This window comes from Pristis pectinata, chromosome 5 (assembly GCF_009764475.1).
Source record: "Pristis pectinata isolate sPriPec2 chromosome 5, sPriPec2.1.pri, whole genome shotgun sequence".
In the NCBI taxonomy this organism is placed as follows: Eukaryota; Metazoa; Chordata; class Chondrichthyes; order Rhinopristiformes; family Pristidae; genus Pristis; species Pristis pectinata.
The window spans coordinates 115,106,478-115,123,174 of record NC_067409.1 but is presented as its reverse complement, the minus strand read 5'-3'; the positions used below and the strand labels follow the sequence as shown (position 1 = coordinate 115,123,174).

Genomic DNA, 16,697 nt, shown 5'->3' with positions numbered 1-16,697 from the left:
AAAAGAGATGTGTGAGGCAATACACATACACACAAAGTGGTGGGTGCCTGGAATGCGCTGCCCAGGGTGGTGGTGGAGGCACATACAATATGGGCGTTCAAGAGGCTCTTAGATAGGCAGGAATGTGAGGGAAATGGTAGGATATGGACATTGTGCAGGCAGAAGGGATTAGTTTAGTTGGGCATTTTATGACTAATGTAATTGGTTTGACACAACATTGTGGGCTGAAGGGCCTGTTCCTGTGCTGTACTGTTCTATGTTCTAACTCAGATCACTGGAAGATCAGTGCAAATCACATCCTACATGTCAGAAAACAAACAGTTCACCTCTGATAGAATGGCATCATTGAGGGCATGCTCCAGAATTCAAAGAATTATGGTTGGATCCTGGTTTGCGATTACTCCGGAGAAAAGGCTGTAACCTAGCTGCAGAAATTTCTACAATGTAAATCAACTAGATAACATTTTCAAAATAATGGCAAATCCCAAATTTACGGTTAATATGACAACAGCCATATTCCATCCATGAGCTGAAAGTCATTTTTCCCCGTATGAAAACAGAATCTCTCAAGTGAATAAAAACATTGGGAACAACATAAAACAGGAAAACACGGTTATTCAAGTACACATCATGCAAATTCACTGACCTCATTCTCTTCAGCTGAGCCAGATTCCTCCGATCTTCGCAGTGTGTGATCCCGTTTTTTCTTCTTTTTATCCTAATTGAACACAAATTTAAAAATGCAGAGCAAATCAACAGAAAACATTACTCTATATGTAAACGCATGTACAAATGATTTTAAGAATAGTTAGCCTCTAGGTATAACTTCATTGATTTTAAAAGCTGGCTACTAAAATAGGATATTTTATTCAACACATAATTTCCACTAGTCAAATAAAACTTATTGCTGTTTTACCCAACCACTTTAACACAAGCAACTTTGAAGAAGCAAAAATGAGAAGCTGATGGATGATTATTCCCCTCGTACTTGAACAAACTCTGAAATGAATCTTCTGATTCAATGGCACAAAAATTATTTACTGGCATAGATTACACTTTGTTTAATATAGCCAAAAGCTTTTCATATCAGTTACAATTGCCTGATCACATTTCAGATCTCTTGGTGGGAGAGCAGTTTGGAGATAGTGACCATAACTCCTTGACCTTTACCATAGCCTTGGAGAGGGATAGGAGCAGACGATATGGGAAAGTATTTAACTGGGGGAGGGGGAATTATGATGCTATTAGGCAGGAACTTGGGAGTGTAAATTGGGAACAGATGTCCTTGGGAAAGTGCACAGCGGAAAAGTGGAGGTTGTTTAAGGAATACTTGCATGGGGCTCTGGATAAGTTTGTCCCAATGAGGCAGGGCAAGGATGGTATTGTGAAGGAGCACTGGTTGACACAAGATGTAGAATATCTTGTTAAGAGGAAGAAAGAAGCTTACCTAAGGTTTAGAAAGCATGGATCAGACAGGCTCTGGAAAGTTACAAGGTAGCCAGAAGGGAGCTTAAGAATGGACTTAGGAGAGCTAGAAGGGGGCATGAGAAGGCCTTGGCAAGTAGGATCAAGGAAAACCCCAAGGCATTCTACACGTATGTGAAGAATAAGAGGGTGACTATAGTGAGGGTAGGACCAATCAGGGATAAAAGAGGAAACATGTACCTGGAGTCGGAAGAGGTAGGGGAGGTCCTTAATGAATACTGTGCTTCGATATTCACTAGTGAGAGAGACCTTGACATTTGTGAGGATGGCGTACGACAGACTGATACGCTAGAGCACGTCGACGTGAGGAAAGAGGATGTGCTGGAACTATTGAAAAACATTAGGGTAGATAAGTCACCAAGGCCAGATGGGAAAAATCCAAGGTCATTATGGGAGGTGAGAGAAGAATTGCTGCACCTTTGGCAATATTCTGTGTCCTCACTGGCCATAGGAATAATGCCAGATGATTGGAGTGTGGCAAATGTTGTTTCTTTGTTGAAGAAAGGGAGTAGGGATAACCCTGGGAATTACAGACCAGTGAGTCTTACTTCAGTGGTGGGAAAACTACTGGAGAAGATTCTTAGAGACAGGATTTATGGGCATTTAGAGCATAGGCTGATTAGGGACAGTCAGCATGGCTTTGTGAGGGGCAAGTTGTGCCTCACAAGCCTGACTGAATTCTTTGAGGATGTGACAAAGCACATTGATGAAGGTCGAGCAGTGGATGTGGTGTACATGGATTTTAGTAAGGAGTTTGATATGGTTCCTCATGGAAGGCTTATTCATAAAGTCAGGAGACATGGGATCCAGGGAAACTTGGCTGTGTGGATTCAGAATTGGCTCACCCATAGAAGACAGAGGGTGGTTGTAGATGGAGCGTATTCTGCCTGGAGGTCAGTGACCAGTGGTGTTCTGCAGGGATCTGTTCTGGGACCCTTGTTCTTTGCAATTTTAATAAATGACTTGGATGAGGATATGGAAGGGTGGGTTAGTAAGTTTGCTGATGATACAAAGGTTGGTGGTGTTGTGGATAGTGTAGAAGGTTGCTGTAGATTACAACAGGATATTGATAGAATGCAGGGCCGGGCCGAGAAGTGGCAGATGGAGTTCAACCCAGATAAGTGTGAAGTGATACACTTTGGGAGATCGAATTCGAAGGCAGAATACAAAGTTAATGGCAGGGCTCTTAGCAGTGTGGAGGAACAGAGGGATCTTGGGGTCCACATCCACAGATCCCTCAAGGTTGCCACGCAGGTCGATAGGGTTGTTAAGAAGGCGTATGGACTGCTGGCCTTCATTAGTGGGGGTATTGATTTCAAGCGCCGTGAGGTGATGTTACAGCTCTATAGAACTCTGGTCAGACCACACGGAGTATTGTGTTCAGTTCTGGTCGCCTCATTATAGGAAGAACGTGGAAGCTTTAGAGAGGGTGCAAAGGAGATTTACCAGGATGTTGCCTGGATTGGAGAGCATGTCTTATGAAGATAGGTTGAGTGAGCTAGGGTTTTTCTCTTTGGAGAGGAGGAGGGTGAGATGTGATTTGGTAGAGGTGTACAAGAGGCATAGATCGAGTGGACAGTCAGAGACTTCTTCCCAGGGTGACAATGGCTAAAACAAAGGGACATAATTTTAAGGTGATTGGAGGAAGGTATAAGGGGGATGCCAGGGGCAAGTTATTTTTTTTAAAAAAAGAAGAGTGGTGGGTGCGTGGAACGCACTGCTGGCAGAGGTTGTGGGGGCAGATACATTAGGGACATTTAAGAGACTCTTAGATAGACACATGAACGACAGAGAAATAGGGGGCTATGTGGGAGGGAAGGGTTAGATAGATCTTAGAGCAGGATAAAATGTCAGCACAACATTGTGGGCCGAAGGGCCTGTACTCTGATGGAGCGTTCTATATTAATAAGATAGTATGAATGAATCTTTTACTCACTCGTTCTTTTTCAGATTCCTCTTTGATTTTCTTCTTCTTTTTCTTTGTAGTTTCCTGATGAGAAAGGAACCAATAATTTTAAATCAATTTTTATAAACACTCAGATTCATAAAAATGAAGCATTTGTTAAGCATTTAATTCTACCTTACTATCCACGTCACAATCTATTTGGGAGTCTTCTGAGGATTTTCGCACAGTGCTATGCTTTCTCTTCCGTTTCTTTTTAACATGTTTCTTTACATCCTGCAATAGATGTTACAATGTCAGTTCTTTACAACACACCGATTTACTTTCCACTTAACCATGTCATCCATTTCCAGTTTCTAACCAGATAAGTTGGAATAGGCCATTTCGCTTATATAAATTTCATAGAAGTACTTCATGATGAATTTTTGATATTGATACAAAGAAATCAGACTGGACTTGCATCATAAAAATATATAGTAATACTTCAGATCAAATTTAGTAACGCTTAATTTATCAAAGACTTATGATCCAGATTTGTTTTATTTTTAACAATAAAATTAAGGTAACAACTGCAAATTTTCCCCAGAGCAGCTCAGTTATAGCTTTACAAAGGAGATCCATACTTCTTTTAAAAAAAAGATACAAAATGCAACAAGAAAGGTTGAACACAATATTCACAAAACATTATTGAGTGAGTTCAAGACCTATGATTACAGGTTTAGAAATTACAGGAATTTTTCTTACCATAACATGACATCTCAAATTAGGCTCAATTATTTTACAGATCTTTTCCCCCTGCCCCCCAAATATTTTTGATCATTTCTCACCATGTTAATTTCTATCTTTCTATGATTACTGCATTTTGGAAAAAAATTTTAATTTTAAAAATTAAACTGAAAATTAATCCATTAAAATCTACTGTCCTCCTATAATAAATAATAATCAAACTTTTCTCCATTCTCAAACATCCAAATCTAAATTTTGATCCCTTAGGCAGTTAATGTTTTCTGTGCACAAAATTAGTAATACAAGTTTGAATGACGGCTACAATAAAACAAGCACTGAATCAAGTGTAATTAACCAGGAAACACTCTGGGAATAAGGTTTAAATCTTTTATGAACATTCCTAATAAATTAATTTCATGTTCAAACCTTCAAACTTTAACATTTCATTATAAAATCCTTAATCCCAAGAGGGATTTTAATGAGATACATAAAAGAGACTGTTGCACTTGGAATTTGAAGCAGCAAAGATCAAAATGGAGTATTATTATTTAAAATGCTTTGTTTTATTTGAAAGTATAGTATTATGATATTATTTTTCAAAAAAAAATCAAGCTTAAGATCACGTGCCCCACGATACCATTCCTGGTATTCCTGATTGCAGCTCTGTGGAAAACATGAATTTCATATTCACAGGGACATCAGCATGCTCAGAACCCACACCTGACAATGCAGTTCCACAGGTCTTAAGAATCTTGGACTGTATTTCTTTTCTCCCCCTTTTCAACTTGCATTAATGTTTATTTTGTTGTGCAAGTTATGTCTAATTTATGTTAATTTCAGTTTGTTAACTTATGGTTGTCTGTGCTACTGCTGCAAAAAGTTAATTTGCAAGGCACTTATACCCTGGGCTTATGACAATAAACTTGAACAGCATGTGTTGATTATGGACCCTATTTGTTGATCCAGAAAGCATATTTACTAACTTTTTCTTCCTTAATATTGCAGTTTAACTTTTTAAAAAATGCATTGGATTTAAAATTGCTTTGACGTACCTCACTGTCAGTGTCCAAAGAGCTGCTGGAAGAATCAGAACTTGATGATGAGGAGGAAGATGATGAAGACGGCTTGACCAAACACAATAGAGTACAGCTTGTGAGATTTATCATTCATTTGATAGAAATGAAACATTAAATAGGAATACACAAAATGAACAAGTTTGGGGGGGGGGGGATGTTTCTTTGAAAATTTGCTCACCCTACTTTTCTTCTTTTCCTTTCTTTTTTTCTAAATGGGATGGAGAACAAAGAATTACTCTATGTAGAACATACACTAAGACTTCTTCAAATTAGAACACATTTCATGCATTTCACATTAAGGTATTTGTTTTTTGTGCAAGGTATATTAAAAGAATTGCTATTCAGAAAATAAAAGTGAAACAGAAACAGCAATGTTGTGTTCAAACAGAAAACATCTGAATACCCACAAATTAATAAGACATTTACCATGACACCCTTAACAGGGTAAAACATTCAAAAGGTAATTACACATTTAAAAAACCCAATCCAAGCCCAACAGTTATCGAGCTGTGATTATACGACAGAGAAACAGGCCGATCAGCCACCAGGCCAACCAAGTACCAACTCCATTTTTCCAGTGCTTGGCCGATAATCTTCGACACCTTGATGATTCAAATGCTTGTCTACATAGTTAAACGTTAGGAGCTCCTGCCTCCGCTACCCCTTCGAGCAGCTTGATCCAGATTCCAACCACCCTCTGGGTGAAAACCAAATTCCTCAGATCTCCTCTAACCTTTGCCTTAGGCCTGCACCCTGTCATTGTGGATACCTCTGCCATAGACAGAAGCTTTACTATCTATGCCCCTCAATGTTGTACACCTCTATTAGTTCCCCCTTCACCCTTCCCACTCCAAGGGGAACAAACCTAACCTCTCCAGTCCCTCCATGTAACTAAAAAGCTCCACCCCAGGCAACATCCTGGTGAATCACCTCTGCAATCACATCCTTCCATAGTTCCCAATTATATGCGACAAGTTTGGATAGGGCAGCTATGATATATTTTTAAGTCCTTAATATGGGTTGGCCAGCTTTTAAGAAGGAAGCTTTAAAAATCCACCACGATACTGCTGAATGGTACTGTACTTGCATTATCCAGGTCAATAGGCAAGCTGGGAAGGAACACATAGGAACAGAGGCGACGAGGTGGAGGTAGCCCTGAGTAGGTCAGACAGATAAAGGGAATGACTTGGGGCAGAGGTTTTGAGGGCAATGCCCACAGTGATGGTGAACTACAGGGGCCCCAAGCTGAAACAACAGCCCTTTGATTTAGAGCCTGGCTACTTGATCAGAGCCTTATGGAACTAGACTGGGTGTGCGACCGGTTAGGGTCAGGTATCAAAAAAACTAAGGCCATGGGTCAAGTTTGATTTGAATATGGTTATACCCAGCCGAGACCTACACCAAGCTACACAAGAGCAGCTTAAAGAGGGGACAAAGAGAGAACCAAAGCAGGCTTAAAGAGGAAATTCCAAACTCCTGGAACTCAAAATGCACAAAGATGGAGCCTTAGTCAGGGATTTTCAAAGAGGACAGGAATGGAATCCAGATATACTGGTATTTTGTACGGCTTAAGGCTAAAGAATTGGTGTGAAGGAGGACATGGAATGATCTGAATACAAGGCCGAGAATATTAAAAATGTTGATCAGCCAAGAATCAATGCAAATCAATGAAGAAGAAATGAGGTAGTTAAGCCTAGGGGTAAAGGTGCGAATTCATCAGATGAAATGAGCCACAGGGAGTCAAACAATATTGGAGATGGAAATAGAAATTGTTAGTGGTGGTGCTTGGAAACTCTCCTCAGTCAAATATGACATTCGGGCTGCAAACAATCTGGCTTGGCCTCAGGTGTGCCAGAGAGACGGTAGGTCTGGGGATGAAGAACACATTGGTCTTAATATTGTTGGGGTAAGATTCTGCTCATCCAGCACTGGATGCTGGACAAGTAACAATTTGACAAGTAACAATTTCACACCTAGTGAAAGGAGTGAACATATTGGTGGTGACAGTATTATCAGCATGTGTGGAAACTGCTGCTGTGTTATTGGATGATCAAATCAAAAAAAAAAATCAGTATTTAGTAGAGAAACTAGGCACCAAAAGGGTGTTGCGTGGGATCACCAGAGGAGGATGCATCATTGCAGCTGTTTGTCAGAGAGCGGAACAGGGAAAATGGATTTTTGCTTGTTAGATGCTGGGAAGAAACACTGGAGCAGAGGAATGTGGTCAACTGTGCCGAAGTCTGCAGATAGGTTCAAAGGAACAGAAGGATGTGACCAACACAGGATGTGATTTTGACATGAACTGTTTTGGGACATGGAGGGAAAACCACATTTATATCTTTCCAGATGGGAACTCAAGGCAATCTGGAGGTAGATTTGGATGGTCAGCGAGCAAAGGGATTTGAAATTAGAGGCTGAGGATTGAAGAATAAACTAAATCCAGTTTTGCAAGATAGGGAGGACAGGGGAAGGTGGATTTTAAGAACAAGATGAGCTTGGGGAGATAGGAGACAAATTACAATAACCTTAAAATTATGTCCCCTCATGTTAGCCATTTTCAAGGGGAGATGGGAAACAAAATGGAGAAGGAAGCAAAGTCAGCCACAGGCCAGGAGGGAACTTTCGACTAAATTTGCTCTGGTCAGCCAAGAAACAAGGAGATTAGCATCAGGAGAATCAATAGAATGGAGTTGATTTCAGTGAAAGAATCCCATTATAGTGGGCAAGGTTACAAAAAGCAGTTTTTTTGTAAAAATGCAGAGAGTGGTGGGTGTGTGGAACACCCTGCCTGCAGAGGTTGAGGGCAGATGCATTAGGGACATTTAAGAGACTCTTAGATAGACACATGAATGATAGAGAAATGGAGGGTTATGTGGGATGGAAGGGTTAGTTAGATCTTAGAGCAGGATAAAACGTTGGCACAACATTGTGGGCCGAAGGGCCTGTACTGTGCTGTAGTGTTCTATGGAATGCAAATCAACCCAGGTATAATATTTCATATAAAAGACAACAAATTAGGTAGAACATCAGCTATGACTTTGACAAATGGTAGAACATTTTAAGATCAAACAAGAGCCCCCTCCTACATTGTGTTCCAGTGACACCTGACAACTACAGTACTGAGGAAGTTAAATGAGTGAAAACTGAGAAGCCTTGTTTAAAAAAAAATCAGTGTGGATCTGGGATAAACCCTTCAAGATTATTCTCAAACAAACTGCAGACACTGGAAATCTGAAAAAAAAACAATAAATGATGGAAACGCTCAAGTTAAACAGTATCAGTGGAAAGAGAAAACACAATTAACCTTTCGGGTCAAAGACCCTTTGTCAGTAATCTCTTGACTTACTGGAGCCACTTTTGGCACAAAGGAAGTAAACATGGGTTTTGGGAGGCCAATCACTTCAGCCCCAAGGAGTTCCACAGCACAGCCTTAGATCTACCATTGACCTGAAATATCAACTTTTTCTCTTTCCACAGATGCTGCCTCACCTTCTGAGTGTTTCCAGAATTTCTGGTTTCTATTAGGCAGGCTCTCTTCAACTTTCTCCTTCCCACCAAATCAGTCAGATATAGGCATTTGCTATTACAATTCTTAACATTGTGTTTGCTTGATTAGTGGCAAGTAAAATTTGCATCACACAATTGCCAGGTGGTGATTGTCTCCATCCAGAGAGCCCAACCACCTTCCTTCAATGTTCTACACACAACCACTATCAATGCCCCTGGGCCTAGGAGATGATCAGCACTGGGCTGAAACTTAACACTGGACCAGTCACATAAATCCCATTTACAAGAGCTAGTCAGTAAATACTCTGTTACAACTCATTTGCTGACTATCAAATGTCTGTGGTAGACCACTTGAATGGCATTTCACCTGCCCACCTTAAACGTATACTCCCTTCACAGTGGATGAAGTGCGCATCTGCTACAAGATACACAGCAGCAAATTACCAAGGCCTTTTTGACAGCACCTCCCAAATGCTCAATCATACTGAAGTACAAATTCATGAAAATAACACCCCAAAAACCTTATGAGACATACAATCTTGACTTGGAAATGTATAGCTGCTCCTTCACCATCACTTGGTAAGAAGTCTGAAATTCTGTACTAAAAAGCACGAACTACAGTAGCTCTCTCAAAGATAACCATGAACAATAAGAAGTGGCTTTGCCATAACCTATATCCTTCAAAGGAATTGAAAACTAATTCTTCGTCTTAGGTAGTCATCAGGAAGGACTTGTTTCCACACCAGTTCTCTGGAGTGAATTATGAAACCAATCTGGGACACACAGGCTCTGCCACAGAAGGGCAGGCAGTGCTTCACAGGCACCCAGGGGAGTAAACTGAGTGATGGTGCATTTCCAACATTTATGCTCGGCTTCTGTGCCTTCTCTGTGGAATGACTTGAGCTTCTCAATACCATCGTGAATACTCCATTTTCTGGGATTCCAATGTACAAGTCTTCATGGAGATCTTTGAATCATTTCCTCTGAGCTCCTAGTAATCCCTTGCCATAATGGAGCTTCAAGGAGATTTCTAGTTTTGGGAGTATGCAAGAAAAAGAAAAATACTGTTGCTGCAGGAAATCTTAAATGCAAATTTGTATTTCAGGCATCAATTACCCATGCTGTACGGAACAGAGTTTTCAGTTATGTACAGAAAACAGAGTCAAAAATTAATTTAAACCATGCCACCAGTCCACCTTATGCCAGCCTCAGAAAGGAGCCCACTCCATTATCACCACTAACAAGATATTTAAATTTTCAAACATTTAACTTTTACTTCCATATATTTCATACTTTCAGATTTGTTCCTGAATTTGTGATGTGGATATGTACCAGCCAAGAACTTATTTAAAATTTGATTTCAATTATCTCCACTATGTCCCAGCAGAAGAGGATTTCATTTCCTCAGGTTTGGATGCAAACGCAAGCCAATACCATTGTACTAATCCATCCTCTAGGTGTCCAACTTTAATCATTTTGATAACTATTACCTCTTTCCTTTTGGATGAACTTTCACTTCCAAGTATCTTCTCCCTATTTTTATCAAGTTCTCTTCTCCATTTCTGAAAGCAATAAAAAGATTAAGCCAAATATGCAAGACATTTGTTAAATTACTACTAATCAATCGAAGGATAGATCGTTGCTCAAGACTTCTACAGCAAAACCAACACTAAATATTTTCTTTCTAAAACAGCTTTGGCAAGCATTGCATTGAACATTTTTCACGTCGATAGTTCACAAGATCTCCATTACTGCAGCCATGTTGAAGCAACATGCACTGCAATACCAGAGTATAAATTCTCACTTTTACTGGAAAACAGTAAATTGCCATCGTATACAGTAATATCTTCAAATAACCATCTTGAGAGACTATTAATTTCTGGTACTGAAATTTATCCTTGCATTGGTTTACTATTGTCACAAGTACTGAGATACAGAGAGATCATCCCATACATAATTACATCAAGGTAGTAAAAAAAGAACAGAACAGAGTATTAAGAATGCAGAGTAATTTTTTTTTTTGCAAATGTAGCATCTCATTCTCTCGAATTTTAATTGCTTTTGGAAATACAAAAATATCAAACCACATTTTTAAAAAGCCTTTAACTTTGTCCATCACATCTTTCTTGGTTTCTGTACAATTTGGCATCAATTTAACTTCTCTAACCTACACTTTACAGTTCTGGTTGTGCCAGAGTGAGAATTCTTCAATTTGATTGCTTGAGATGTTGGCTCTGGACAGGCCCTTCTCTCCTTTGGATGGCTGCAGCGACATGGATTTCCAGTTGCTGCAGGTTACAGTGGGACAGCTCATTGCAGAAAATCTATGGGTGACCAACTAGTACTGTCTGCCCACCACTGGCTGATAGATCTGGATCAATGTCTTGATGGCACTCAGATCTGATGGTACAATCCTCCAAGATACAACAGACAGCATGTTCATTTTAGATACAACAATGCTGAGAAACATTTTCACAGCCTTCACATTAATGACCTAGATCCACATGAACACACTTTAAAAGCTTTCAGCATTATAAGTGACCCAAAAGCAACCCGAGTCAACTTACGAATGTTCTAGGCTGAAAGTGAAGGCTTCTATTTCAAAATAAAGGCCATTTTAATAGCATCAGTAGTAGTATTGGAGAGATTGTTAGTGAAGTAGAGTCTTGGATGCACCAGGCCAAATCAGAGATTGCACAGAGAGGGGGCTACTCCATTAGTTGTGGATACATATGAAAAAAATAACAAGATGAAAGTTCAAAATTAAAATGGCAGGCTTTTTAGAGCAACTATTTTAGACACCTGAGCAACAGATGAATGGGAGAGCAGTGGTGACAGAAAGCAGTGCATTTCTCTGAAGAAGCACGGATCCAGTGGACAGTCAGAGACTTGTTCCCAGGGCAACAATGGCTAACACGAGGGGACATAATTTTAAGGTGATTGGAGGAAGGTATAAGGGGGACATCAGGGGTAAGTTTTTTTGTTCTTACGCAGAGAGTGGTGGGTGCATGGACCGCATTGCCAGCAGAGGTTGTGGGGGCAGATACATTAGGGACATTTAAGAGACTCTTAGATAGACAAATGAATGATAGAAAAATAGGGGGCTATGTGGGATGGAAGGGTTAGATAGAACAGGATAAAATGTCGGCACAACATTGTGGGCCAAAGGGCCTGTACTGTGCTGTAGTGTTCTATGTTCTAACACAGGAGGCCTGAAGAGTTTTTAAAAAAAAAGATGAATAAAATTTAACAAAAAAAAAACAGGTTACCTGGAAATTCATTACTGGGACAAAATCCTGGAACTCCTAAACTTGCACTTGGCTTTGCCTGTGACATCCAACTCAAGGCTAAGTAATAGACCAGATCTCACTGAACTCAACATTTGAACAGCCTCAAAATCCTGGGCTTTTGTATGCACATTATCAAGCACGAAGGTCCAGGATTTACTCTATGACAAATGGTGTTGGATCTGTTAATATTGTCCATCAATAGACTCCAAATGAAATGCATCAGTGGAATCAAATCTTGCTAAGATTGTCCAGAATCAAGGTGAGAAACTACCACTAGGACCTGGGAGCCCATTAATTTGCAATGGGGATTCCAGCACGGGGATTAGAACAGAAAGCAGGCAAATTGGTTTTAAAGGCTTTAAAATAAAGCATTTATTTAAAAAATTAAAATATTAAATTATTTACCTCAAATGTTAGAGGCACAGAGATTATTAAAATGTTTGACAGCTTTCTCAGTTGGCAAAATTCCATTCCACATAAAAGCCTACCAGATTTCAGGATGATGGGGCTTCAGCATTGTGCTGTCCACTGTCCAACTGCTGTGTGGATCAGACCAGTGCACATAAGGATGCAGACTGCCAGAGAGCTAAGCAGCCAATGTCTGACATGGGTAAGTGCAGCTCTATGGAGTCACATGGTTTGGCCCATCAGAGTCTGGGGCTCAATACAGTAAAGCATATTTGAAAAGATAAAAGGTAGCAGAAAGAATTTTGAAGTCTAAATATTGCAAGTGTTTAAGACACCAAACAGTCAAAAACTGAAAATATAAGACTGCATAGGATTTAAAAAACCATTAGCATGAAATGCCAGTTATCCTGCATCATATAGCATTACAGGCAGTATTGACACTTTCACGATGTAGAAACCATTAGGAATGCCACCTACAAGTACAATAGGAATGACATATTTATAAATGAACATCAATTGTGATAATTTTACATGAAAGATTTTTGTAGAGAAAGTAGATCCTCTGTTAGGTGAAAAGCAAACAAGACAAAGTATGCTAATCATTTGAAGACAGACAACGTGAATGAATTTACAAATGAACAAAAAGTGGTTAATTGAGAGTCACTTCAATTTCTAATAATGTGTTAACAAACCTCGTTCATTTTCTCTTCAAAATTTGCAAGGGCTTTAGAACCTTTCTTCTTCTTTTCCAGCTGCTCTTTTAATTCTTCCCTGAAAGGATATGAAACTAGTTATTTCTCCAGTCATTTACACCTTATGATCTAATAAATGTTCACAAAGGCACTGTTAAAATTAGTTTGAAAATATTCGGAGCAATATATTCCCCTTGGATTTGGCTATTCCTTTGAGGTCAGGTTTAATTATACCTACAAGTGAAACAGCACAAGCAACAAGCATTTTAATTGGAGTACAACAGTTTATTGCAAACTCCAGAGAATTATTGGGTGCCCTAATATTTTGAAAGAAAGTTATGAACAGCTGTTCAAAATGCTTAATCAATTCTGTTCTGACAATAGCCAACAATAAAAAAAATCTTGATCGTAACTTTGTAAGTTTTCAGATAGTTATGGATAAGGATAAGACAGGATAGTTGAAAGTGCTAAGTTGGGAGAAGGCTAATTACATCAGTATTAGCCAGGAGCTGGGGCGACTAGATTGGTTAAGTCCACATCTAACATGCGGGAGTCATTTTAAGACCAGCCGGTCAGAAGTCAGGACAAATGTGGTCCTATGAGGAAGAATGACAAGGATGGAGAGGATCGGGAACCTTGGATGATGAGAGATGGTTGTAAATTTAGTCAAAGTATATTATTATTGTCACTTGTAACCGAGGTACAGTGAAAAACTTGTCTTACAAACCGATCGTACAGGTCAATTCATTACACAGTGCAGTTACATCAAGTTAGTACAGAGTACATTGATGTAGTACAGGTAAAAAAAAATAACAGTACAAAGTGTCACAGCTACAGAGAAAGTGCAGTTGCAATAAGGTGCAAGGTCACAACAAGGTAGATCGTGAGGTCAGAGTCCATCTCATTGTATATAGGGAACTGTTCAATAGTCTTGAATGGCCTGTATGTAAGGTTAGGAAGATGAAATCAGACAGGGTCATTGAGGAACATAAAGGAAGCAGAAAATAATTTAAACTGGGAATCAGGAAGGCTAAAATGGGTCATGAAGTGTCCTTGGGCAGTAAGATTAAGGAGAATCCCAAGGCACTTTACACATACATTAAAAACAAGAGGGTAGCTAGGGAGAGGGTAAGACTATTCAAGGAACAAAGAAAGGAATTTATGCCTAAAACCAGAGGAAGTGGGCAAGATACTAATTGAGTACTTCGTATTGGTATTGACCGAGGAGGAGGACATAGAGGATAGTGAGATGAGGGACAGGTATGCTGATATTCTTGGCCATCTTTGATATCAAGGTGGTGGTGGTTGCAGGGTCTATTGATGACAAGATGATGCCGTACAAACTTGAGTGAGTTTTTGAGGTGGCAACAAAGACGATGAGGTTAGGGCAGTGGATGTTGTCCACATGGACTTCAGTAAAGCATTTGACCAGGTCCCTCATGTTGATCCAGAGGATTAAGGCACATGGCATCCACCGAGACTTAGTAGATTGGATTCAAAACTGGCTTGGCCGCAGAAGACAGAGGGTTTATTAGCTTATTTGGTTTATTGGTTTATTATTGTCACTTGTACCGAGGTACAGTGAAAAGCTTGTCTTACAAACCGATCGTACAGGTCCATTCATTACACAGTGCAGTTACATTGAGTTAGTACAGAGTGCATTGATGTAGTACAGGTAAAAACAATAACAGTACAGAGTAAAGTGTCACAGCTACAGAGAAAGTGCAGTGCAATAAGGTGCAAGGTCACAACAAGGTAGATCGTGAGGTCATAGTCCATCATTGTATAAGGGAACCGTTCAATAGTCTTATCACAGTGGGTAGAAGCTGTCCTTAAGTCTGGTGGTACGTGCCCTCAGGCTCCTGTATCTTCTACCCGATGGAAGAGGAGAGAGAAGAGAGAATGCCCTGGGTGGGTGGGGTCTTTGATTATGCTGGCTGTTTCACCAAGACAACGAGGGGTAAAGACAGAGTCTAAGGAGGGGAGGCTGGTGTCTGTGATGCACTGGGCTGTGTCCACAACTCCCTGCAGCTCCTTGCGGTCCTGGGCAGAGCAGTTGCCGTACCAAGCCGTGATACATCCAGATAGGATGCTTTCTATAGTGCAGCAGTAAAAGTTGGTGAGAGCTAAAGGGGACAAACCAAATTTCTTTAGCCTCCTGAGGAAGTAGAGGCGCTGACGAGCTTTCTTGGCCATGGCATCTAAATGGTAGGGTAGTGGTAGAGGGGTGTTATTCTGACTAGAGGTCTGTGACCAGTGGTGCCAGGTGTCAGTGCTTGGACCTCTGTTGCCTGTGAAACAAATGATTTGGACAAAAATTTAGGTGGGCTGATTAGTAAGTCTGCAGATCACAAAAAAATGGCAGAATATTGTATAGTGAGGAAGATTTTCAAAGGAGACAGCAGGATCTGTTGGAAATTTGAGCAGAAGAATGGCAGATGGAGTTTAATCTAGACAGACATGAGGTGTTGCACTAGGGGTCAAAAGCAAGAGGAAAGTGTACAGCAAATGGCTGGGCCCTTAGGAGTTTCAGGTGCAAGTCTATTGCTGTCTGAAACTGGAAATGAGTGGTAAAGGTGGTATATTTGCTTTTATTGATCAGGGCAATGAGTATAAAAGTCAGGAAGTCATGTTGCAGATGTATAAAGCTTTGCTTAGGCCACATCTGTTCTGGTCGCCTCATTACAGGAAGGATGCGGAGGCTTTGGAAAGGGTGCAAAGGAGGTACACCAGGATGTTGCCTGGATTAGAAAGTATTAGTAGAAGTGGTTGAACAAACTTGGGTTTTCTTCTCTGGAGTGTTGGAGGCTGAGGGGCAACCAGATAGAAGTATAAAAAACTATGAAGCAAAGACAGTCGGAGTCTTTTTCCCTGGGTGGAAATGTCAAATACTAGAGGGCATAGATTTAAGGTGAGGGTGAAAGTTTTAAAGGAGGTTCACAAGGCAAGTTTTTCTTTTGAAACAAAGTAATAGGTACCTGGAATGCACTGCGAGGAGAGGAGTTTGAGGGAGGGGTGGGTAAGTAAATTTTACTTAAAAACAGAAATCTCTTTTAATGCCAAATCTCAAAGCAGCAACACCTCCAGTGCTACAAACTGAACTTTCTTTGCAACTTGAATCAATGTTTTAAGAATTATTTTACAATATTGTGCTACTCAAGGCACAAAGTAACATGCTGCACAGCTGTACCATAAACCAGGCAGATTCCTGACACAAATCCCAGCTACTGTTGCATGAGCAACTTGCATTAATTAGCTTGCATGTCCAAAGGGAGAGCAAAAATGTCTGGAACACTGCGAGTCAGTCATCTATTGGAGTAATTAAAAGTAATGCGGGCCATGGAGGATTGAGTTATGCCTGTTGAAAACTGTCAACATATACTGATGAAACAATGTGAATATTGGTCAGTGGAGCGACAGTTTATGGTGAAAATTCCCAAAGAAACATACTACAAAGAAAACAACAAGTTAACATTACTTAAAGTCTAGTATGTATGCAATGAAATGGAAATCTAATGCAATACATCAAAAGATTTTACATGCACAAAATTGGAACAAGTATTTGAAAAGACAGACCTTGGAATAATGAACAGAACATAGGGATTATTTA

General features: G+C 40.0%; 1 protein-coding gene across 1 annotated transcript in view; it reads right to left on the bottom strand.

The window, feature by feature from the left end:
- Positions 1–16,697, bottom strand: part of fam133b (family with sequence similarity 133 member B) — a 40,340-nt gene that overhangs the window by 11,107 nt on the left and 12,536 nt on the right. Inside the window, exons 3-9 of the mRNA XM_052016065.1 lie at positions 13,088–13,166; positions 10,188–10,259; positions 5,369–5,398; positions 5,167–5,238; positions 3,566–3,664; positions 3,422–3,475; positions 647–718 (exon numbers count right to left, since the gene is read on the bottom strand). Of these exons, the coding sequence (XP_051872025.1) occupies positions 647–718; positions 3,422–3,475; positions 3,566–3,664; positions 5,167–5,238; positions 5,369–5,398; positions 10,188–10,259; positions 13,088–13,166 (478 nt within the window). The remainder of the gene's footprint in view (positions 1–646; positions 719–3,421; positions 3,476–3,565; positions 3,665–5,166; positions 5,239–5,368; positions 5,399–10,187; positions 10,260–13,087; positions 13,167–16,697) is intronic.